General features: G+C 40.9%; 1 protein-coding gene and 2 non-coding genes across 3 annotated transcripts; 2 read left to right on the forward strand and 1 right to left on the reverse strand.

Annotated features, from left to right (window-relative positions):
• Nucleotides 1-8952: 8952 nt before the first annotated feature.
• On the forward strand, nt 8953-9024 carry trnae-cuc (transfer RNA glutamic acid (anticodon CUC)). Its single transcript has one exon. It is a non-coding gene; the product is annotated as a tRNA-Glu (tRNA).
• Nucleotides 9025-9393: 369 nt separating this feature from the next.
• trnae-cuc (transfer RNA glutamic acid (anticodon CUC)) lies at nt 9394-9465 on the reverse strand. The gene has a single exon. It is a non-coding gene; the product is annotated as a tRNA-Glu (tRNA).
• Nucleotides 9466-9639: 174 nt separating this feature from the next.
• ppdpfb (pancreatic progenitor cell differentiation and proliferation factor b) lies at nt 9640-19877 on the forward strand. The gene is made up of 5 exons (XM_059980648.1): nt 9640-9798; nt 11234-11321; nt 12228-12305; nt 18941-19040; nt 19647-19877. Exons 2-5 carry the CDS (start codon nt 11267-11269, stop codon nt 19723-19725), a joined length of 312 nt encoding a protein of 103 aa, XP_059836631.1. The 5' UTR covers nt 9640-9798; nt 11234-11266; the 3' UTR covers nt 19726-19877.
• The last annotated feature ends 4286 nt before the right edge of the window (nt 19878-24163 follow it).

Genomic DNA, 24163 nt, shown 5'->3' on the forward strand with positions numbered 1-24163 from the left:
TTTTCACATTTTGTGTCTTAATCAGTGTGATTAATGTTGAATTTCATTGTGATATTTTCTTTAATAAGTTTGAAAGAATTCCTTTGAGGGCATGTTAATCCATCTGATGCCTCCAGCATAGTCACAGAAGATTTTATGTACTGTATGCACATAAATAATAGGAAAATTGAGTTTTTTTAAATGGCAGGAGGCTGACAGATGGAGACGTAAGGCTGAACCATGGAGGATGTTATTTCAGAAAGATTTACCTGTCCGTGTGTGTGAATCACTAGGAATTACCTTGCAAATGCAGCAAGCAATTAGGAAGGAAAATGATATATTACCCCTAATTACAAGAGGATTTGATTTCAAGAGTAAAGATATCCATGCCACAGCAGTATAGTGGTTAGCACAGTGCAATTACAGCTCATGGTGTACCAGAGTTTGCCGACTGTAAGGAGTTTGTGCTTTTCCTCCATGAACCACGTGGGATTCCTTCAGGTGTTCTGGTTTCCTCCCACAGTCCAAAGATGTGCCAGTTAGTAATTGGTCATTGTAAATTATCCTGTGATTAGGCTAGTGTTAAATAAGTGGTTTGCTGGGTGGTGTAGCTAGTTGGGCTGGAAGGGCCTGTTCTGTGCTGTATCTCTGAAAAAATAATAAAATAACGTAATTATACATGGCCCAGATGAGGTTTCACTTGGAGTGTTGTGTACAAGTCTGATCATCTTTCTTCAGGAAGGAGATATTTGGATTAGAAGGACTGCAGCAACTGTTCACAAGTTTGATTCCTGCAATGGGCTGCTTTGTTCCATTTGGAGAGTCACAGAGACCTACAGCAAGGAAACAGGCCCTTTGATACAACTCACCAATGCCGACTGGCAGGCCATATAAGTTGACCCATTTGACTGCAGTTGACTCATATTCCTCAAACCCTTTCCTCTCCACGTACCTGACTGAATGTCATTTAAGAGTTGTTACTGTACCTGCCTTAATCAATTCAAATAGAGTATGTACCATACCTTGTGTGAAAGAGAGTTCAGACTCTATTAAATCAAGGATCAACTTGCTATAGCAATATACACAATGTACTGGAGGAACTCAGCAGGTCAGGCAGCATCTACAGAGGGGAATAAACAGTAGACATTTCGGGCCGAGACCCTTCATCAGGACTGGAAAGGAAGGGGGAAGAAGGTTGGGGGAGGGGAGGAAGTACAAGGTGGCAGGTGATGGGTGGAATGGGGAGGGGGAGGGGGTGAAGTAAAGAGCTGGGAAGTGGATTGGTGGAAGAGGTAAAGGGCTGGAGAAGGGGGACAGAAGACCATGGACGAAAGGGAAGGCGGAGGAGCACCAGAGGGAGGTGATGAGAGAAGGAGAGAAGCTGTGAGAGGAAACAAGAATGGGGAATGTGAAGGAGAGGAGGATGGGCAATTATCGGAAGTTCAACTTGCTGTGGTGTAATGGTGGGACATGCAGCAAAAAACAACATTCAGCAATTATGAAGAATAGAAACTTATAAAAAATGAGATTAAAGTATGGATATGGAATAAAATGCATAATTACAACAATGTATTTACAATGTAAACAGTATGAAAAATGGCTTAAACTTTACGATGTTATCCATTGACTAAGGCAATGGGGGGGGGATGTGGTGGGCTAACTAGAATGGTTGATTAGGTTAACTGTCTGTTAAAGGAAACTGTTAAGATGCCACGAAGTTTGTGTTTTAATAGCCCTATAGCACTTTCCAGAAAGGAACTTTTGGAAAAGCCACACACAAAGCACACTGCAGGTGCTGGATCGTTCCCTCCGCAACTGCCTGGTCCACACATCCCTCCCCATAGATCTCCCACCTGGTACATAACCCTGCAAGCGTAAGTGCTACACCTGTCCCTACACTTCCTCTCTAACTACCATTCAGCGCCCCAAACAGTCCTTCCAAGTGAGGCAACACTTCACTTGTGAGTCTGTTGGGGTGATCTATTGCATCCGGAGCTCCTGGTGTGGCCTCCTCTACATTGGCAAGACCCAATGCACATTGGGGAACCGCTTTGTCGAGCACCTCCACTCCATCCGCCACAACAGACAGGATCTCCTGTTTGCCACCCAGTTCAACTCTGCTTCACATTTCCACTTGGATATGTCCATACATGGCCTCCTCTGTGGACATGGTGAAGCCAAACTCAGGTTGGAGGAGCAACACCTCTTATACTGGCTGGGTAGTATGCAGCCCCTTAGCATGAACATCGAATTCCCCAACTTCCAGTAATTCCCTCCATCTTCCTTCCCCCACCCCAGTTTCAATCTGCCTCTTCTTCCAGCTTCCTATCACCTCTCATATGATTCTGCCGCCTTCTACTACCTTCCACTTCCTCTTTACATTCCTTCTTCACCTTTCCTGCCCACTCCCTCCCTGCTTCCGCTCAGCCACCCCTTGATCTTTCCCCTTACTGGTTTTTCACCTGGCACCTACCAGCCTTCTCCTTCACACCCTCCCCCCACCTTCTTTATAGGGCCCCTTCCCCCTCCCTCTTCAGTCCTGACAAAGGGTCTCGGCCCGAAACGTTGACTGTTCACTTTCACCGATGCTGCCCGACCTGCTGAGTTTCTCCAGGTTGTTGTATGTGTTGTTTTGGAAAAGGCAGTTTGCTGAGTGGGTAGTGTCCACCGTGATCTTTCTTGCTAGTTCTTTGTCCTGGATACATGCAAGTCCTGCAGTGATGATAGACAGCTAACAATGGTCTTCTCTGCTGACCTGACAGTTTGCTCTAGCTTTTGTGCATTGTATGAGGATGCTGCATCAAACTAGACAGTACTGGTTGATATGAGGATGATCTCTGTGATGGCAGTGAGAAAGGAAATCTTTCCTCCCTCACCTTAAAACTGTGCCCAATACTCTTGTAAATCCCTTCTGCACTTTTTCCAGCTTAATGACATCTTTTCTATAACAGGATGACCAAAACTGAACAAAGTACTCCAAGTGTGGCCTCGCCAACATCTTGTAGAACTGTAATATAATTTTCCAGCTTCTGAACTCAGTGTTCTGACTGATGAAAGCAACTGTATCAAAAGCCTTCTTCACATCTGTGTCCCTGTGTCACCACTTTCATGTAGTCCTAAGTCCCTCTGTTCTACAAAATTCTTAAGGGCTGTACTGTTCACTGTGAAAGCGCTACTTTCATTTGTCTTCCCAAAATTCAGCTCAATGTTCTTATCTGAATTAAACTTAATTTGCCATTCCTCATTGTACTTACCAGGCTGATCAAAAAGCCACTGTAATTATTGATAACCTTTTACACTGTCTACAATGCCTGCTATATTAAATGCTGAAGGTAGGAGTTAAGCAAGCTGAGCCAAAACTCTTTAAAATTAACATGAATGAGAGGTCAGTTCACTGTCACATACAAAATTCTTGCAGGTATTGACAAAATAGATGCAGAGATAATGTCTCTTCCCTCCCCCCCACCCCCTCCCCAGCTGATGCATCAAAATAGGTGTTTGACCATTCAGTAAGATACTCATGAGGTAAGAGTGGATTTTGGGATGTTGTGAAACAGGTGAATCAAAGTTAGAGTGGAGAGTGGCACTAAGATCAGTCACAAGGAGTGGGGGGTGGGGAGGAGGTTGAATGGACTTTATTCATTATATAATTGGCCTGTTGTGATTAAGATGTCATAATAGATGAACCAAAGAGCTGAATTCCAGAGGTGAGCAGGAGTCACTACTCTTGGTGGCAAGGCAGCATTTGACAGAGTGTGGCTTTGAGGATCACTGATAAATCTAAAGTCAGGGGCCATCAATGGGAAAACAAAATGGCTGGAGTAGTACCTTGCAAAAAAAGAGTATAATGGCAATCCACCGTCCCTGCCCCAGTTCTTCATTACAGGAGTTCCTCGGGGCAGCTTCCCAGCTCAACTACCTCCAGCTGGTTCATTAATGATCTTCCAACATAAATTCTGAAGGACAGCGCTCAATAATGATTGCACACTCTTCAATTATGTCTGCATCCTCTCATCCCATGAAGCAGTCTGTGCTAGAGTGCAGCATGACCTAGGCAGCATTCAGACATGGGTGGCTATATGCCAGGTGACACTTATGCTGTAGAAGAGCCAGGTAATGATCATTCTCAATGTGAGCGAGTCTAATCTTTTACCCAATGGCTTTCTATATATTCCAACCTTTGTTTTTTTTAAAAAAAATTAATATGATTCTGGTGGATCATGCAATCTAAGTTCAAATACTGGTTAGGTTGAATTGCACTATGTGTACACAGTTGGTTAATAAACTCTTGTAACCCATTGTTTCAATGAGCTGCTGCTGAATGCCCTCAAAGGGAGTGGCTTTAAAATATCCTTTCTGACAATGATGTCTTTATATCACCTGGAGATTAACATTGTGTGGGATCTGTAATAGAAAATAATCCACTTAGCTTCCTAACTAAGCAAGTAGTAATAAAAATTGTTCATTATTAAGCTAAAAAGTACTGATGATTATATTAGTAGATGAGTGCTTAATATATCTGCATTGTGCTCTGTGGAATTTTAGCATAACCATTAACTTTATTTTAAATTGATTACCAGTTTGTTACAATAGAAAGAAGAGGAATAGCCTATTATTAGAGTCATTCTTATCTCCAATGGTATTTCTGAACCAAGAGGGTTAAATTAGATCAATGCGGCATGGTCAAATGTATTTGCATTAATCCCTTTGTGCACTGTTTTAATAGGCTGTTTTAGACAACAAAGTTCAAAGTAAATTTATTATCTACTGTAAGTACATGCACTCAGTGGCCACTTTATTAGGAATCCCATGTACCTAATAAAGTGGTCACTGAGTGTATGTTCGTGGTCTTCTGCTGTTGTAGATCATCCACTTCAAAATTCAATGTGTTGTGCATTCAGAGATACTCTGCACACCACTGTTGTAACGTGTGGTTACTGTTGCCTACCTGTCATCTTAAACCAGTTTGGGCATTCTCCTCTGATTTCTCTCAATAACAAGGCTTTTTTGTCGACAGATATGCTGCTCACTGGATTCTTTTTTGTTTTTCACGCCATTCTCTGTGAACGTTAGAGACTGCTGACCATAAAAATCCGAAGAGATCAGCATTTCCTCAGATAATCAAACCGCCCCTTCTGGCACCAACAATCATTCTACAGTCAAAGTCATATAGACCCCACTTCATCCCCATTCTGATATTTGGCCTGAGCAACAACGGAATCTCTTGACCATGTCTGCATTCTTTTATGCAAGTTCAGTGTTGAGGTCAGTGATGGTTCAGGAGCCTGATGGTAACTGTTCTTGAACTTGGTGGTTTGCTGCTGTATCTCCTCAATGGTAGCAGCGAGAGCAACAGTACAGCCTGGGTGGTGGGGATCCTAGATGATGGCTGCTGCATGTCTACAGGTTAACAAAATAAATGTCTTCAGTTTAAATCTTTCTAAACATTGTGGAACAGAGAAAAAGGAGTAGGATATTTATCCCCTTGATCAAGTCATTCAGTGAAAACATGGGCTGTCTGCATGCTAATTCCAGACTATCCCACTTTCAGTCACAAAAGCACTGAGTCCACTTCCCAACTGAAAGAGTCATCTTGTGTCATCCTGGTTGAGCCCACTATAGTATAGCTGTTCTAGATTGGCTGGTGTGTAATGATTAGAGAACTTAAGGTAAAGGAACCCTTAGGACAGTGATCATAATATTATAGCATTCACCCTGCAATCTGAGAGGGAGAATCTACAGTCAGATGCATCAGTATTACAGTGGAATAAAGAGAATTACAGAGGTATGAGAGAGGATCTCTCATAGTTGATTGGAAGGGGACACTAGCAGGGATGATGGCAGTGCAGCAATGCCTGAAGTTCCTGGGAGCAATTTGGAAGGCACAGGATACATCCATCCCAAAGAAGGAGTATTTCTAAAGGCAGGATGATGCAACTATGACTGGCAAGGGAAGTCAAAGACAAAATAAAAGTAAAAGTGAGGGCATATAATATAGCAAAAATTAGTAGGAAGTTTGAGGATACAGAAGTTTTAAAAACAGAAGGCAACTGAAAAAGTTATAAAGATGGAATACAAAGGTAAGCTGGCCAATAATATTAAACAGGATACCAAAAGATTCTTTTGAGATATAGAGTAAAAGTGAAGCAAGAGTAGATATCAGACCACTGAAAATGATGTTGGGGAAGTAGTAATGGGGAACAAGGAAATGGCGGAGAAAGTGAATAAGTATTTTATCATCAATCTTTACTGTGGAAGACATAAGGAATTATGTTGGAAGTTCGAATGTGTTAGGGGGCAGAAGTGAGTGAAGTTGTCAGTACTAGCGTAGAAGGTGTTTGGGAAACTGAAGGTAGATAAATCACCTGGACCAGATGGTGTACACTCCAGGGTTCTGAAAGAGGTGTTTGAAGGGATTCTGGGGGCATCTTTCTGGAATCAATAAATTCTGGTATGCTTCCTGAGGACTAAAAAATTGCAAATGTCTCTCTAAGGGAGAGAGGTTGAAAAAAGGAAATTATAGCCCAATTAGTCTGACATCAGTGGTTGGGAAGAAATTGGAGTTGATTCTTAAGGATGCGGTTTCAGGTTACTTGGAGGCACATGATAAAATAGGTCAGAGTCAGCATGGTTTCCTTAAGGGAAAATCTTGCCTGACAAATCTGTTGGAATTCTTTGAGTAGGACAGACAAAGGTGAATAGGTGGATGTTATGTACTTGGATTTTCAGAAGGCCTTTGACAAAGTGTTGTATATAAGGCTGCCTAAAAAGATAAGAGCCCAAGAAAGGTACTAGCATGGATAGAGCATTGGCTGATTGGCAGGAGGTAAAGAGTAGGAATAAAGGGAGTCTTTTCTGGATGGCTGCTGGTGGCTAGTGGTGTTCCACAGGGGTCTGTGTTGGGACCATTTCTTTTAGATTAGAGGGATTACAGCAACAGTTCACAAATGGAGAGAAAATTCTAAAATCTGATGTGCAAAGTTACGTACTTGTGAGTCCCTGTGCAGTATTCCCTGAAGGGTAGTTTGCAGGTTGAGTGGGTGGTGAGGAAGGCAAATGCAATGTTAGTGTTCATTTATAGAGGACCAGAGGACTAGAATATAAAAACAAAGATGTAACGTTGAGGCTTTATAAGGCCTCACTTGGAGCATTGTGAGCAGTTTTGGGCCCCTTAGTTAAGAATGGCTATGCTGACATTAGGGAGGGTTCAGAGGATGTTCACGTGAATGATTCCAGGAATGAATGGGTTACCATATGAGGACTGAATGATGACTCTGGGCCTGTGCTCACTGGAACTCAGGAGGATCTCATTGAAACATGGAATGTGAAAGCCTCGATAGAGTGGATGTTTTCTGTGGTGGGGTAGTCTAGGACCAGGAGCACAGTCTCAGAATAGAGGGACATCCATTTTGAACAGCGATGAGGAGGAATTTCTTTAGTCAAAGAGTGGCGAATCTGTGGAATTTGTTGCCACAGGTGGCTGTGGAGGTCAAGTCGCTGGGTATATTTAAGGCACAGATTGAAAAGTTCTTGATTAGTCAGGGCATGAAGGGTTACAGGAGAAAGCAGGAGACTGGAGCTGAGAGGGAAATGGAACAGCCCTGATGAAATGATGGAGTAAACTCGATGGGCTAAATTGTCCATGTGGTACTTAATCAAAGGCCTTCTGGAAGTTCAAATATGCCCTTTATCTATTCTGATAACTGCAATCTCAAAAAACTCCAACAAATTTGTCAAGCATGATTTCCCTTTCATAAGTCCATGCTAACTCTACTCAATGCTATGATTATTTTCCAAATTTCCTGCTACCACTTCCTTAGTAATGTACTTATGTCCATCTAGTGATATAGGGCTAACTGGTTGGTCAGTACCTGTATTTCTCTTCCTTTTTTAAATAGTGAGGTTGCATCTGCTATCTTTCAAGCATTCTATAATCTGTCGAGTTTTATAATAAAACACATTGATTCCACTACCTCAGCAACTAGTTCCTTTAAAACCTTTGGATATAAGGGTCTTCTGGTCTTGGGGTTCATTACTATTTCACCTCATTGACTTATCCATTTTATTTTTTTAATCCTAATTTCATTCACTTTAGACCTGTTGTTCACTATTTTTTGAAAGATTTCCTGTATGCTCTTTCTAGTTGTTGCGTACAAGCTGCGTACCAACTTCTTTCCTTTCCGTTGGCTGAATGTTGCATTTAACATGACCGGGCTGAGATTTACCTGTTTAATAAAGTCTTTTTTCAAATCTTAGCTCATTTGTTGTCACATAAAATAGATTCTCAGTTTATATAAATAAAGAACTCTCATTTACTCCCCCTTTTTCAAATTAAAAATTATTTTCGATCTTTATCCAAAATTCAACTGTATCATCATCACTCTTTCCTGAAGACAATATTACTTTTTCTTACTCCTTATTAGCATTATACTATAAACAATACCACTATAAACAATCCTAGTTGAAACGATATGCTAGCATACTATGGCAATTAGTGAGCCAGATAATAATCCAGAGATTCAAAATGGTGTGTAAATACACCTCGAACGTGTGATGTCTAATTTGTTTTGCATACGTGTAGCTACTTATCCAACTTCTTACAGAAAGTTACGCTTGAACCAATCCTATACTTCAGCACAATTCATATCCAAGGCACTGGTGGATTTCGAAACATAAGCCAACAAAAGATATTAAGTTGGAAGATCATGATTGTCCTGAGTAGTGAAACAAGTTTAGAGGGCACAAACAAGCTGGAGGAACTCAGCAGGTCGGGCAGCAACCGTGGAAACGAGCAGTCAACGTTTCGGGCCGAGACCCTTCGTCAGGACGTTTGTACGTGTTGATTTGATCACAGCATCTGCAGTGTACTTTAGGTTTAGAGGGTATTCATTTTACTAAAAAAAATCAATGAAAATAATCAATATCTTTAAATCATCACCAGAAGATGAACATTGCAAATAGCAATTGCAGAGTTCCCTGGTGGTCTAGTGGTTAGGATTCGGCGCTCTCACCGCCGCGGCCCGGGTTCGATTCCCGGTCAGGGAAGTTGCTTTTTTTCCCTCCCTCCCCCCAACAACTATACATATTTATGTACAGATACGCTGAACAGATTTTCAAGTTACATTTAATAACAACCAAATAAATAAAGAACATTAACCCAATACACACACAAAATACTGGAGAAAATGCAGTTCAGGCAGCATCTATGGAGAGGAATGAACCGTCGACGTTCGGCCCCAGGTCTAGGACCCCTCTTTAATCTGAGTTCCTTCAGCATTTTGTAGATTAGATTTCTAGTATTTGCGGAATCTCTTCTGGTTCAGATAAAGAAGATGTTGCTCCTTCCGTTATATTTTCGCTTCAAATTCTTTTTTTTCCCCCGTGTCAATATATATAACATAAAAATGTTCGCTGTTCCCTGACCGGGAATCGAACCCGGGCCGCGGCGGTGAGAGCGCCGAATCCTAACCACTAGACCACCAGGGAAGCTGGTGTACAGCGTCTACACTGCCGCCCTCGAAGGTTCTCGGAGAAATTACATCATCCGGGTGCGTATCAACCCCGGTAACAGAATATTCGCTGCTAATTGGTGGAGGGAAATAAAAGGGGCCGGTGCCCGTGATGATTGACATGGCCGCCCAGCGCAGTCTGTGGCTATAAAAGGGAGTGGCGCGCAGCTGTTCGCCTAGAAAAGAGAGAAAGCTTGTGACCGTTGAATCGCTTCGTGCCGCTAACTGTTTCAAATGGGCCCTATAGCCTAGCGTTTGCCTTCTTCAGTTAAAGCTCCCGGATTCCTGCTTGGTGTGGGTCGCATCTAAGGTAACTGGGGGTCGCGGGGATGCGGCGGTGCCGAGAGCAGGCCCTCCGGGCTGTCCCTCAGTTGGTCCGCGGCTCGCCCCTGGGAAGAGGGGTTGGATTCCCGGGTGATAGAGGGTTTTATCCGTGGTGCCGGGCTCGGGCGGACTCCGGCCTGCAGTGCTGGGAGAGCACTGTTGTCTCTCCCCTGAAGTAGATCTTCGCCTCCTCTTGGGCTCAGGCGACTTCGGGCGCGGCTTTAGTGTAGTTACCAGTCTTTCACTACGTTATTCACGTCCTTCCCCTCGCAAATCGCATCAGCAACTTTTAAGCCTACTCAGCCTTCCCCCGGCTGTTAACTGGACCTGATCTGAACCGCAAGCAGCTTTGTAGAGCAATTGTTTTATTTAACAAAGCATTTTGTTAAAATTGTCTGTAAAGTTTGGGGAAATTGATGATTTCAAAGCAACTTGTTATTGGCAGCTTGCATGTAAAATAGCAGAAATTTAAGAACAGTACGCAAGTAATTATGAATTTCTAAATGTTGCCTGACAGTCTTTGTAAAATGTTATTTGCACTGTTACTGTTTATAGTTTGTAGATTAGTAGAGTTTGTTTAACTTGTTGAATGTCGTAACTAATCGAAGGTATACTTTAAATTCTGACTTGACACACTGCAGTATCGACAAACTTATTTTGAGTTTGGGGATCTTCGAGTGTTATCACTGAATCTCTATTGTCAGTTTTCCCCTTGTAGTTTGTAAATTACTAAATTTGGCGAATTACCTCCTGAATTACTGAACAATTTAGATAATTTAGATTTTGATCATCGAAAATTTAGAATTTTGTTTCAGTTGTGCTGTTAAACAGGCCTGTTACTGTACGCCAACTGTTCAGATATTACCTAGTCTGAGTAAACAGTCTAAATATATCCCAGTTTAAAAACAAGTTTCCAGCTCCTTGTTTATTTTAGACTTGCCTCAGTTTAATCTGCAAACGTCTCTTACTGTGATGTTGACAATTCTTTTACTTTGGATATTTTTCTATCTTTGTAGGCTTAACTGCTTAATCAGTCTTTAGATTTCAGGTTTAAACCAAAACAGACTGCCGATGCTGTAATCTCGACAGAACTCAGGGGAGTCAATTAGCATCTGTGGAGGCAAAAACAGAAGCTGAATTTTGGGCTGAGATTCTAAGTGTGTCTGTCATTCGTTGTTCTGGAAGCTACCCAACTGGAATATAAAGTGCTTTATTTAAGTGTTATCCTTGAGATAATTTTTTCTTTTGACTTGATTAGTGCTTTGTGCAACAATTGAAGATTGTGTAGTATTTATGCTTTTTATTGATACTGATGGAGACTGATTCTGACCAGTAAAGTAGAAGCGACATTATTTTTATAGAAGTAATCAAGTTTGATTTAAAATTGTTAATTTAAATGCTGTTCCTGCTGCTGTTTCAAGGTTACCATCTGGAAACTTAATTGGAAAGTCCTAATGGCATCCATTCCATCGACTGGATCACTTGCAGCAACCCATGATTATTACAGGAGTAAGTCATTTTTTTCCAGTGGCAAAGAGCACTTTCTACAATAAGTGGAGGAAAAAGGAGTAATGGATTATAAATTGACTGTTTTGGCTACTTATAGTTGACTTTCCAACAGGGAGAACTAACTTGCATTAAATGTCAGACCTTTCTTTTCAAATTAATTCATCCTTACTGGTTTAGTGAAAACGTGAACGATGGTGGGCAACCTTATGATGCAGGTATTCAGTTACCAGCTTTCTTTTCTCCCTGTGGCAGTTGGGTTTTTATGGTCACATGGGATGAGTGTCCTTGTTTATTTCCTCCTTTTTAGGAAGAATAAGCACAGGTGGCAAAAGAATTTTAACCTTTGAATCACCTAGTTAATTAATGCTGTCAACAGTTTTTAGCTTTTTCCATTGTTTAATTCTTTCCCATGGGGGGGGGGTTGATGGAGGAATAAAGTGATTTGTTATACTTTTTAATGTTGATTTCCTTTTAGTGAAAATTGCCTATTCAATGTTTTAGTTGTCTCCCTTCAAGTTGACATACTAAATGCATCTGGTCACTTAACTCAGGACATTGCAAGGTTGCTAGACTAACTGAATTCAGTAGAGCAAGATGTTGGGTGTAGTGTAATTCAACTGGTTTTGTTTGAACTTGCTCTCACAACTTTAATAACTGATTTTAGCCAAGTTGTGCCAATATCACCTGGAACCCCAAAGTAAGGTTTGAGCACTTTGTACGCAGTGTACCCTGAGGAAGGTGCTGTTGAGTCTTTCAGAGCTTCAAGCAGCTTTGTTTGCAAGGAAAGTGTGAATTTTGTTTTTCATAAATCTATTGGACATATTTGAGATTGAAGTTCCAGGTGTTTGGGGGAAAGATAATGCATGAGAATTACTTGACTTAAAGAACGAATCTCCCCAATTTCAGGGCGCCTTGGTTCAGCTTCCAGTAATAGTTCCTGTGGCAGCTCTGAGCACATTGGGGAAGTGATTCCACACCACCCAGGTAAGAGGATTTTTAGCTAATCATTTTGCATAATACGTTAAGAAGTAGTAACACTGAGCTGAGCAGTATGCTTGATTTCTTGTTTTGTTTCAAACAGATCTAATTAAAGTTGTTGGCTAGGGGAGCTGCTATGATAATTTTTAAAAAAATCATGATTCTGATTTGCTGTGATTTGAAGCCACATTGGTATGTGTCAAGAAATGCTTACTCTAGATAATAAAATTCTCTCATTCTAGGAACAATTAACTTATTCTGTATCTCAGATTTTTGATAGTGATTTATGAATTCAACTGAATTCTCATTACTTGAAATGCTGTAATGTGGGAGTTGCCCATCTGTGTCTGCTGTTCAGCTAGGAGTTAAACTGGGAATTGGGTGGTATTGAAAGTAAAGATTATTATAGATCAACTAGGGAGGTGGATAAAGGAGTGACAAATAGATTTCAATATTCAAGTGTGAGGTGATGCATGTTGAAAAGTCAAGCCAGTGTGGGACATGTACTGTGAATAGTAGGATATTGGGGAGTGTCATGAAATGGTTTTTAGGAGTACTAGTGCATGATCATTGTAAGTGGCATCACAGGTAGACAAGTTGGTATAAGTCATTTAGCATGTTGGTCTTCATCAGTCAGAGCTTTCAGTACAGGAGTTGGCATTATGTTGCAGTTGAATGTCATTGAGGCCACATTTGGAATGCTGTGTATAGTTTTAGTCACCTGTTCCAGGAAGGATCTGGTTAAACTGGAAAGAGGACAAAAATTTTCAGGATGTTGCCAGGCAAGGGGGCCTAAGTTACTGGGAGAGCCTAGGCTAGGCCTATATTCTTTAATATAAACTGGGGTGACCTTACAGAAATATTTATAATTGTGATAAGGTGGATGGTAGGAGTTTTTCTCCATAGTAGTGAGTCCAAAGCTGGGGTGAGGTGGTTGGGCAACCATTTTATGCAGAGATTGGTGAATATATGGAAAAGGTTACTGGAAGTGGTTGAGGCAGGTACAATCAATCATTTAAGTACCTCTAAGTACAGGCAGGGGTGAAGTGTAGAGGGATTTGGGCTGAGCACAAAATGTTGGGACTGGCACTGCTTAATACTGACATGTTGTCCAAAGGGCCTGTAAACATGTTGTATTACTCTTTGATTGTTTCTAACTCGGCCAGTCTTCCAAGATGCTTCTTACCAAATTTTGTCTACTGAAATTTTTATCAGTAGGGATTGCAATGTGAATTTTAATTTGAACAATGGAAATTTGTACCAGCTTTCAGCAATTTGTGAACCATGCACTTCCCAACACTATTCCATCAGCAGCTCCTTAGCCTATTCTGCTAATCTGTCATAGTCCTGCGGACTCCACTTATCTTCATATCATCTGCAAACCTGGCTACAAAGCCATCAGTTCTATCAACTAAATAATTGACATACGTAAAAAGAAGTGGTCTTAATACTAACCACTGTGGAACCCCACTAGTCACCAGCAACCAACCAGAATAGACTCTTTATTCCCATTCGTTGCCTCCTGTCAATCAGCTAATGCTCTATCCATGTTGGTATCTTTCCTGTAATACTGTGGGCTCTCTTGTTAAGCAGCCTCATGTATAGCACCTTGTCAAAAGCCTTCTGAAAATCCAAATACACAGTATCCACTGATTCTCCTTTGTCTATCCTGCTTGGTTTTTCCTCAAATAATTCCAACAGGTTTGTCAGGCAAGATTTTCCCTTAAGGAAGCCATGCTGACTTCAATTTATTTTGTCATGTCCCTCCAAATACCCTGAAACCACATCGTTACCAATTGGCTCAAACATCTTTAGAAACGTAGAAACCTGCAGCACAATACAGGCCCTTTGGCCCACAAAGCTGTGCTGAACATGGCCTTACCTTAGAACTACCCAGGCTTACCCATAGCCCTCTATTTTTCTAAGCTCCATGTATCCATCCAGTAGTCTCTTAAAAGACCCTTTCGTTTCCACCTCCACCACTGCTGCCAGCAGTCCGTTCCATGCACTCACCACCCTCTGCGTTTATTTTGGGGGGGGGGGGGAACAACTTACCCCTGACATCGCTGTTCCTACTTCTAAGCACCTTAAAAATATGCCCTCTGGTGCTAGCCTTTTCAGCCGTAGGGAAAAACCTCTGACTATTCACACGATCAATGCTTCTCATCATCTTGTACACCTCTCATCCCCATCACTCTAAGAAGAGAAAGCAACATCCTTGTAAATCTCCTCTGCACTCTTTCTATGGTTTCCATGTCCTTCGTGTAGTGAGATGACCAGAATTGAGCACAGTACTCCAAATGGGGTCTAACCAGGGTCCTATATAGCTGTAACATTAGCTCTCAGCTCTTAAACTCAATCCCACAATTGGTGAAGACCCATGCACCGTATGCCTTAACCAGAGTTGACCAATGTATCAACTTTGAGTGTCCTGTGGACTCAGACCCCACAATCCCTCTGATCCTCAACACTGCCAAGAGTTTTGCCATTAATGCTATATTCTGCCATCATAGTTGACCTACCAAAATGAACCACCTCACACTTATCTGGGTTGAACTTCATCTGCCCAGTTTTGCATCCAATCAATATCCCACTCTAACCTCTGACAACCCTCCGCACTATCCACAACATCCCCAACCTTGTGTCATCAGCAAATTTACTAACCCATCCCTCCACTTCCTCATCCAGGTCACTTATAAAAATAACAAAGAGTAGGGGTCCTAGGACAGATCCCTGAGGCACACCACTGGTCACTGATCTCCATGCAGAATATGACCTGTCTAAAACCACTTTTTGCCTTTTGTGGCTATGTCAATTCTGGATCCACAAAGCAATGTCCCCTTGGATCCCATGCCTCCTTACTTTTTCAATAAGCCTTGCATGGGGTACCTTATCAAATGCCTTGCTGAAATCTGTCTACGGCTCTACATTCATCAATGTGTTTAGTCACATCCTCAAAATATCTAGTCAGGCTTGTAAGGCATGACCTGCCTTTGACAAAGCCATGCTGACTATTCCTAATCATATTATGCCTCTCCAAATGTTCATAATCCTGCCTTTCAGGATCTTCTCCATCCACTTACCAACCACTGAAGTAAGACTCACTGGTCTATAATTTCATGGGCCATCTCTGCTCCCTTTCTTGAATAAGGGAAAAATATCAGCAATCCTCTGGAACCTCTCCTGTCCTCATTGATGATGCAAGGATCATCATCAGAGGCTCAGCAATTTCCTCCCTCGCTTCTCACAGTAGCCTGGGGTAAATCTGGTCGCGGTGATTTATCCAACTTGATGCTTTCCAAAAGTTCCAGCACATTCTCTTCCTTGATATCTACATGGTCAAGCTTTTCAGTCCACTGCAAGTCTCCATACAATTGCCAAGATCCTTTTCTGTAGTTAATACTGAAGCAAAGTATTAAGAACATCTGCCATCTCCTCCAGTTCCATACACACTTTTCCACTGTCACACTTGATTGGTCCTATTCTCTCATGTCTTAGCCTCTTGCTCTTCACATACTTGTAGAATGCCTTGGGGTTTTCCTTAATCCTGTCTGCCAAGGCCTTCTCATGGCCCCTTCTGGCTCTCCTAATTTCCTTAAGCTCCTTCCTGCTAGTCTTGTAATCTTCTAGATCTCTCATTACCTAGTTTTTTTGTTTTTTTTTGAACCTTTCATAAACTCTTCTTGACTAGATTTACAACAGCCTTTTTCTGTACCCTATGGTTCCGGAACCCTACCATCCTTTCCCTGTCTCAATGGAACATACTTATGCAGAACCCCATGCAAATATCCCTGAACACTTGCCACATTTCTTCCATACATTTCCCTGAGAACATCTGTTTCCAATTTATGCTTCCAAGTTCCTGCCTGATAGCCACATATATCCCCTTACTCTAATTAAACATCTCCCTAACTTGTCTGTTCCTATCCCCCTCCAAAGGAGATAGAATTGTGATCACAAGTCTCCAAAATGCTTTCCCACTGAGAAACCTGGCACCTGACCAGGTTCATTTTCCAATACCAAATCAAGTATAGCCTTGTAGGTTTATCTACGTTTTGCATCAAGAAGCCTTCATGAACACACCTAACAAACTCCACCCCTTCTAAACCCCTCATCCTAGGGAAATGCCAATTAATATGTGGGGAATTATGATCTCTCACCATAACAACCCTGTTATTGTTACTTTGTTACTCCTTTCCAGAATCTGTCGTTATCTGTTCCTTGATGTTCCTGTTGCTATTGGGTGGTCTATTTTTAAAAAAACAACTAAAAACACCCAGTAGAGTTACCAACCATTGAAGTCAGGGTAGCTGGCCTATAGTTTCCTTTCTTTGCCTCCCCGTTCTTGAAGAGTGGAGTGCCATTTGCAATTTCCTAGCCCTCTGGAACCTTGAAAGATCATTACTAATGCCTCTAGACTCGTCAGCTACTTCTTACCTGCCCCTACAGGACCCTGAGATATAGTCCATCTGGTCCAGGTGACTTGTCTACTGTCAGACCTTTCAGTTTCCCAGACACCACCTCCCTCGTAATACCAACTTTACTCACTTCTGCCACCTGACACTCTTGAGGTCTGGCATACTACTAGTGTCTTCCACAGGGAAGACTGATACAAAATACTTATTCAGTTTGTCCAGCATTTCAATGGTCAACTCTAGTGCCATTTTCCAGGGGTCTAATATCTGCTCTTGCCTCTTTTACTGTTTATCGGGGTGGGGGGGGGGGGGAAGAAAAGAGGTTTTGGTGTCCTATTAGGTATTATTGGCTAGCTTAATCTTCATATTTCACCCCCAAGACTACTTGAGTTGTCCCCTCAAGTTTCCTGGTCCATTAACTTCCCACTAATCTTCACTCCATTATGCATTCCCTTTTGCTTTTTTTGTCTTTGACATCCCTTGCCAGCCATGGTTACATCATCCTACCTTTAGAATACTTCTTCGGGGTGTATCTATCCTGTCTTCCGAATTTCTCCCAAAAACTCCAGGCATTGCTGTTCTGCCCTCATCCTTGCTGGTGCATCCTTCGAATCAACTTCAGCTAGCTCCTCTTGTGCTTCTGTAATTCACTCTACTCCACTGTAATATTGATACCTCTGACCTTGCCTCGCTCTCTCAAACTGCAGGGTGAATTCTATCATTATGATCACTGCTTCCTAAGTTTCCTTTACTGTAAGCTTCCTAATCAAATCTGAGTCATGACTTTACACCCAATTCAGAATTGCTGTTTGCCTAGTGGTCTCAACCACAAACGGCTCTAAAAAGCTATCTTGTAATCATTCTACAAATTTTTTTTCTTGGGGTCTAGCACCAACCTGATTTTCCCAATCTTCCTGCATATTGAAATCTGCCATGACTATTGTAACATTGATCTTTTGACATGCCTTTTCTATCTCCTGTTGTAATTTGTAGCCCACATCCTGGCTGCTGTTTAGAGGCTTGTATATAACTCCCATCAGGTTCTTTTTACCTTTGTGGTTTCTTAACTCTTCCCACAATGATTCTACATCTTCCTATCATGTCATCTCTAAGGACTTGATTGCATTTTTTTTAACCACGGAGCTATGTTACCCCTTATGCCTACCTGTCTATACTTTTGGTGCCATTTGTATTCTTGGATGTTAAACTCACAACTATAATCTTATTTCAGCAACAACTTAGTGTTGCCCACAACATCATACCTGCCAGTCTCTGTGCTACAAAGATCATCTACCTTACTCTGTATACTGTGTGCATACAAATTTACACCTTAGAGGTGACATGATAGGAAGGGTGTATCTGTCACCCTTTTTGATTTTTGTCCCTTTTACCTGCAACTCATTACAGCTGGGAGACTAAGTTGGGCATTCTATAAATTAGTGAATAAATAAAAAAAAATACTGTTTTGAATGTCTAGATTTGCTTTTATAAATTAACTCCATAGGCTTGTGTACCCTAATCTATAAACATTATCCTGTGTAATAGGGATTTTGCTTCAATTTTGCTTAAATTTTACTTAAACCAGAGCTGCAATTTTTCCCTATCATCTGCCTATCCTTCTGACAGTGTCAAAGCACACTGCCTCTGCTTGTAAAAACCATCAGCCCAATCACTCTGGTTCCCATCACCCTGCCAAATTAGTTTAAACCCTCTCCAACAGCTCAGTAAACCTGCCTGCAAGGATAATGGTCATGCTCGGGTTCAGGTGTAACCCGTCCCTTTTGTGCACCTAGAATGTGACCAATATATGAATCTTGCCTTGACTTTAAGTTGAATCTGTGCCATAGAAATATGGAATTAAATGCTAATCATTTTAGCATAGTTGTGGTATTGATTGAGGCCAGTAAGATGTTATTTCACTCAGATTTCTAATGGCAAGTTTATACTGGTCAAGTGTAAGAAATACATTTCAGGGGTTCCCAACCTGGGGTCCACAGACCCCTCAGTTAATAGTTGGAGTCTATGACGTTAAAAAGGTTGGGAACCCATGCATTGCATCATCAGAGGTCATGAATTGTTTTGTAGAATTTACTATTTGCTTGATGTTCACGAGCATGACTTTAAGTGAAGCCGTCTGATGAAGCATGTTTATGGCTATTAAGATTTGTTTATCTGACCTGTTTTTTAAAAAAAAAGTTGATTGATAATAAATTTTTGTATTTATAGGATTACCAAAGTCTGCATCGGGCCAATGGTGGATCAGTTTTTTCTTTGGGAAAACACAGAACCATCCAGTAATGACAACTCTCACCGAGTCCTCAGAGAGGTGAGAACATGGAGATATTTTGGAGCTTGTTGGAAGAAAGGAGCTGGCATTAATAGTGATGTACTCGGTGCTAATTTTGGAAGCTTGTTCCCAAATAGTCAAGAAACCTGAATTGGACTCCAAATGGAGTATTGGAAGACCATGATGGGAGTTGGTATTGCTTTACTTTGCCAGTGCAAGTTGACAGGTGCTAAAGTGATGGGTGAGCCAACTGTGGTTTAATTTGGACATCTAATAGGCTGTTTTGCTTTTGGACTTGCAAGAAGTGACTTAAATTGATCCTTGACTGTACTACAGTAGTAAGATTAGATCTTGACTGGACATCCATTTAATAATCTGGTTGGAAGTTGGCTGGTATTAATTTTCAGATGCACTGGTGGCATGGATGTGTAATCCCAATTTCCTCTGGCCATATACCAAAGGTTGGCAACAGTGAGGGATGGATTTTAGATAGTTTGTGACAGAAAACAATGGCTTTAATCTGGATATATAATTGGAGTAACTGATGGTGTGAAGCCCAAATGTCAACTTGAGTGTATTACTATCAAATTTGATGGTGGTTATTTGTATATGAGTCTGCATCAATGGTACAATTTTCTTTTTCAGTGGGAAGATAAACTGCATCCTGCCTCAAGAAATGGTGAGGAAGAGGCATGCCAGTGAGCCCAGCAAAACTTCATCTTAATGACTGACTTCCTGAAGAAAACGCTAGGAATTTTAGGTGTTCCTAACTAAATTTTAAAAGCTGCTTTAGTTTAAACTTGTAATCAAAATATAATCAAGATTTTTGTGGATTAATGACTTGTTTAACATCTTGTAATAAACTTTAGCAGCCCATCTGTTGATGTTTCTTTTTCTTTAAGCCTAGTTTCAATATGTAGAATGAATTTGCCAAAATTACACATTCTACACTGCCTTGCACGTAGACACTTGTCATTTGCAAGGTGATTAAGACTTGGATGATGGAATCATTGGGTTTCTCCTTTAACTGTTCTAAATCACATTGCTGCTTTTATATTTTTATTATTTGAACATTGGTGCAGTGAGGTTTGAGGGCCCCTGTGTACAGGAACAGCAACAAAACAATCTCTCAAGAGGTGATCGGTCTGTTTCCAGTGCTGCAGTCAGTCAACCGCAAGTAGATGATTTCCTAATCTATTTGTGGCCAGGCCCATATCTATAAATCAAACCAGGGAAGTAGAGCTGTCACAGTGTAGAAATTTGGAAATATGAAATTTGCAAGGGGTATTGAGAGACGAGTGGAGAATGTGAACTTCCAAGATGAAAGGAAATTTGGAGGGAGAATAATCTCAAATGCGGGGTTAAGGAGCTAGAACTATGGGTGGAAATAAAATTATATGTATTGGCATTAGATGAAACACAAGTCAGCAATTCAGTTGAATTGGGAACAATTTTACCTTGTGCAAACTGAAGGGAGTTGGGTGGGGCATTCATAAATGCAAGTAAAATTGAGAACGTTGGAGGGGCGAGTTCCTACAGAGGAGTCCTTAAGGAATTAACTTGCTGGGTGTAGGACAGTAGAGCAACTGAAGGAATGATTAGTGAACTACATAAGCCAATCATTAACAATGATTGAACTAATTATTGCAAATTGAGATTGAGCAAATTTTTATTGGATTGGAAAGGCACTAATCTGGATTTTGTATATGGGTACAGAACTGAGTAAAATGATTTTCTTAGCTTCTAACCCTGGCAATAGTGGAATAAATCACCAAAAATCATTAATCTCATGGTAAAGGTGCCATTTGTTAAATGCTGATTAAAACATTACCCATTGGAAAAAGGAGTACCACTTGCCATCTGACAACCAAATTGCCTGTTTCAGATTGTGTCTGCGGAGCAGTGACCTAAATATGCCAAATAGTCATTGAACTAGTTGGAGCACATGCCATGCAGTTTCTGTGGAGACTGATAGAACAAAAATGAACTTGCAAAGGTTTGCAGAACACCACAAAAGTAGAGCTCTTTTCAAAGCAGCATGTAATATGCTGGAGGAACTCAGCATGTTAGGCAGCATCTGTTGAAATGAATAAACAGTTGACATTTTGGGCTGAGACCCTTCATCCAGACTGGAAAGGAGGGGAGAAGAAACTAGATTGCAGTGGGCTCTTTTCAAATCCTCCTGTAATCAGTGCTTGCAGGCATTCACAACACTGACAGCCCACAGCATGCACAACTCAATTTTTATTTTAAAGAATGTTGATGCAGTTTTAAAATCATCATGATATTAAGCTAAATGCCTCTTTGTCCACCCTGTCACACAGATTCTAGTGTTTGAGTGGGAGCAAGAATTACAATATCCAGCAAAGCATTCCTTTTGCAAACTACAGCATCCAAAGCTACTTAATTTACATTATATTACAGATTATAAAAATTCCTTTTGTATTTACTTCAGCCTATGATTCATTCCCCTTGAAGCACTTTGGGAGTCTTTGCAATTATGCTACATAGTCAAAGCTCGTGTGTTTAGTCCATTATCATGGAAAATTACTTTGTTTAAAATTTGCCAAAGTTTCCTCTTTCATACAATAGCATATTACATATTTTTAAAAAATGTACTCTGATATTTTTAATGGTTTTAGATCTGAAATTTGCATTAGAAATGTTAAAGGCTTCTGATTAGTAATGCCAAATCTATTTGGAAATGTATTTAATTTGAGCAAATTTTAATTTGGAGTACAGTATTGTATGTATATTTAAAATGCACTTGTCACTGAGAACAAAATCCTCATTGCATTCCAAAAGATTCATTCATCCTACAGATAAGGCTGTAGAATTTCTATTTTTGTTATTTAGGCTTTTGTTGATGAGGCCTTGCAAAAGTAGAATGGTACTATAGCACTTCAAAAAGTGATTATTTTCCCTGCATTGAGTATTCTAAACTTCCTTTGTAATATTGCTAAGGAGGAGGAAAATGACCAATTGCAAGTGAGAAACAAAATTGAGAACATGTCTAATGAGAATAGGTTGAATAGACTTGGCCTATTCTCCTTGGAGTGATGGAGGATGAGAGGTGACCTGATGGAGATGAGAAGCATTGATCGTGTGGATAGTCAGAGGCTTTTCCCAGGGCTGAAATGGCTAGCACAAGAGGGCAAAGTTTTAATGTGCTTGGAAGTAGATATAGTGGAGATGTCAAGGTAAGATTTTTAGAGTGGTGAGTGCCAGTGACAGTGATGGAGGCAGATACAATAGGGCCTTTTAAGAGACTCTTGGATAGGTACATAGGCATCTGTTAGTCTGGAGACCATGGATTTGCACCTTGGAAAGTTTCCAGGGCGCAGGCCTAAGTTGCCCATGCAAGTCTTCCTTCTCCATGTCACAGGGGTTGTCCAAGGGAAGAGCAAGGGCTGATACAGCTTGACACCAGTGTTGTCGCAAACACAACATGCTGTCTTAGCTGAGGCTCGAACTAGCGACCTTCAGATCACCAGACCAATGCCTTAACTATTTGGCCATGTGCCAACACATAGGTACATGGAGGGCTTAGAAAAAGAGGGCTGTGGGTAACCCTAGGTAATTTCTAAAGTACATGTTCGGCACAGTATTGTGGGCCGAAGGGCCTGTATTGTGCTGTAGGCTTTCTATGTATCTGAATTTGACATTGATCCAGATTTATTTTGAAGTGACATGTTGATAAAAGTACTTCAGTATATTATTTCTTGTGGGAATGAAAGTTTAAATGGTTAGCAACTAACTTTGGGTGCTATCACTTCACCTGAATGTAGTGGCATACTGTAAGAACACTTCTCATGTAAATAAGGAAACTCTACACCAAGTTAGTGTTTCACAAACATCAAATTTCTATCACATCTCTTCTGTGCTTCATTAAGGAAAGACTCTACATCTACGCAGAAAACGAGGTGGTTTGAAATGTCACTTAGTGAAAGAATGATTGTTGAAAAGTTGGAATTGAGTTTTTATACACCCTGCTGCCAGAAGCTGTGTGAAAAGAATTGGAAATTAAAATGCCACCAAGAGCAGTTTTATTGTCCAATTACAGATGTATGGCTTCATTCCAGGCCTTTTCACAAAGTAGGCAGAAACTTGCACATAGTGGTAAGGAATGGTACAGTAGTTTGTTGGAAAATATTTTCTCTGTTGAAAGGAAGTGCTGTCCTGATAATTTGTAGACTTAACATTATTCATTAGATTGGAGTATTGCTAAATTATGCTGAACGTCCCTTTCCCTTATGACTTAATTTTAACTGATACAAGGCGTCTTCTTTTTCGGTCGGGCTGCATCACTGATTAAAATTCCGTCAATTATCGTGGATTATTCAGTTACTTTTGCATGAATGTGTTACATAATTTATGTCGATGCAGCCTTTTCATATTCGAGCAGCCTGCGCTTGCAAGGATTGCCAGTGGCCACTCTGCAGTAGACGGCAGCTCAGTAGTGAATAATAAAATAAGAAATGTGAAGTATGTGTTATTGAAGCTGCCCTTGGACGAGAATTTCGGTTAGCTTTGTTCCAGAGGATTTTGTAAACATGTAGCTGTGCGCATGCATGATGTCTCCGTCTTCTGCTGTTACATAGAAGTGGGAGTTGAGGTATTAACAGATGTCCTTTTGCCCTGATCCGCCCAGCCACTGTACCAATCACCGAAGGTTTAAAGTAATGAAACTCGGTAACATGCCTGACAGATTGTGGAAACAAGCAAAGCGCGATTAAAATCGACGGAAATGGGTTTATTTTTTTTTTGTTAATGCAACAGTAGCAGGAGAACATACAGTAATCTAACGAAAGTAAATAATTAGTTTCAACAAGCAATCAGCTGGAGGAGCCCTGCGAGCTGAGCGACAAAACATAGACGAACTACCTACCCAACGATATTTACTGTTAGCTCACTGACTCCCTCAACTACTTGAACTATTTCTCTTCCAACGATGTCCTTTTTAAAATGCTGTTCCGGCTGAGTTCCTTCAGCAGATGTGGTGTTCCAGATTCCGGCATCTGCAGTTTCTTGTCTTCTAGCAATCGGTTTAATTAGTAATTTTCTTTAAAATCGAACTAATCACTTTATACCGAAGATGATATATCGGTACACGTTAACACTTACTGTTACACGATTGTCATTTCTCGAAGACTACTGCATGT

Source organism: Hypanus sabinus, chromosome 9, assembly GCF_030144855.1.
Source record: "Hypanus sabinus isolate sHypSab1 chromosome 9, sHypSab1.hap1, whole genome shotgun sequence".
In the NCBI taxonomy this organism is placed as follows: domain Eukaryota; kingdom Metazoa; phylum Chordata; class Chondrichthyes; order Myliobatiformes; family Dasyatidae; genus Hypanus; species Hypanus sabinus.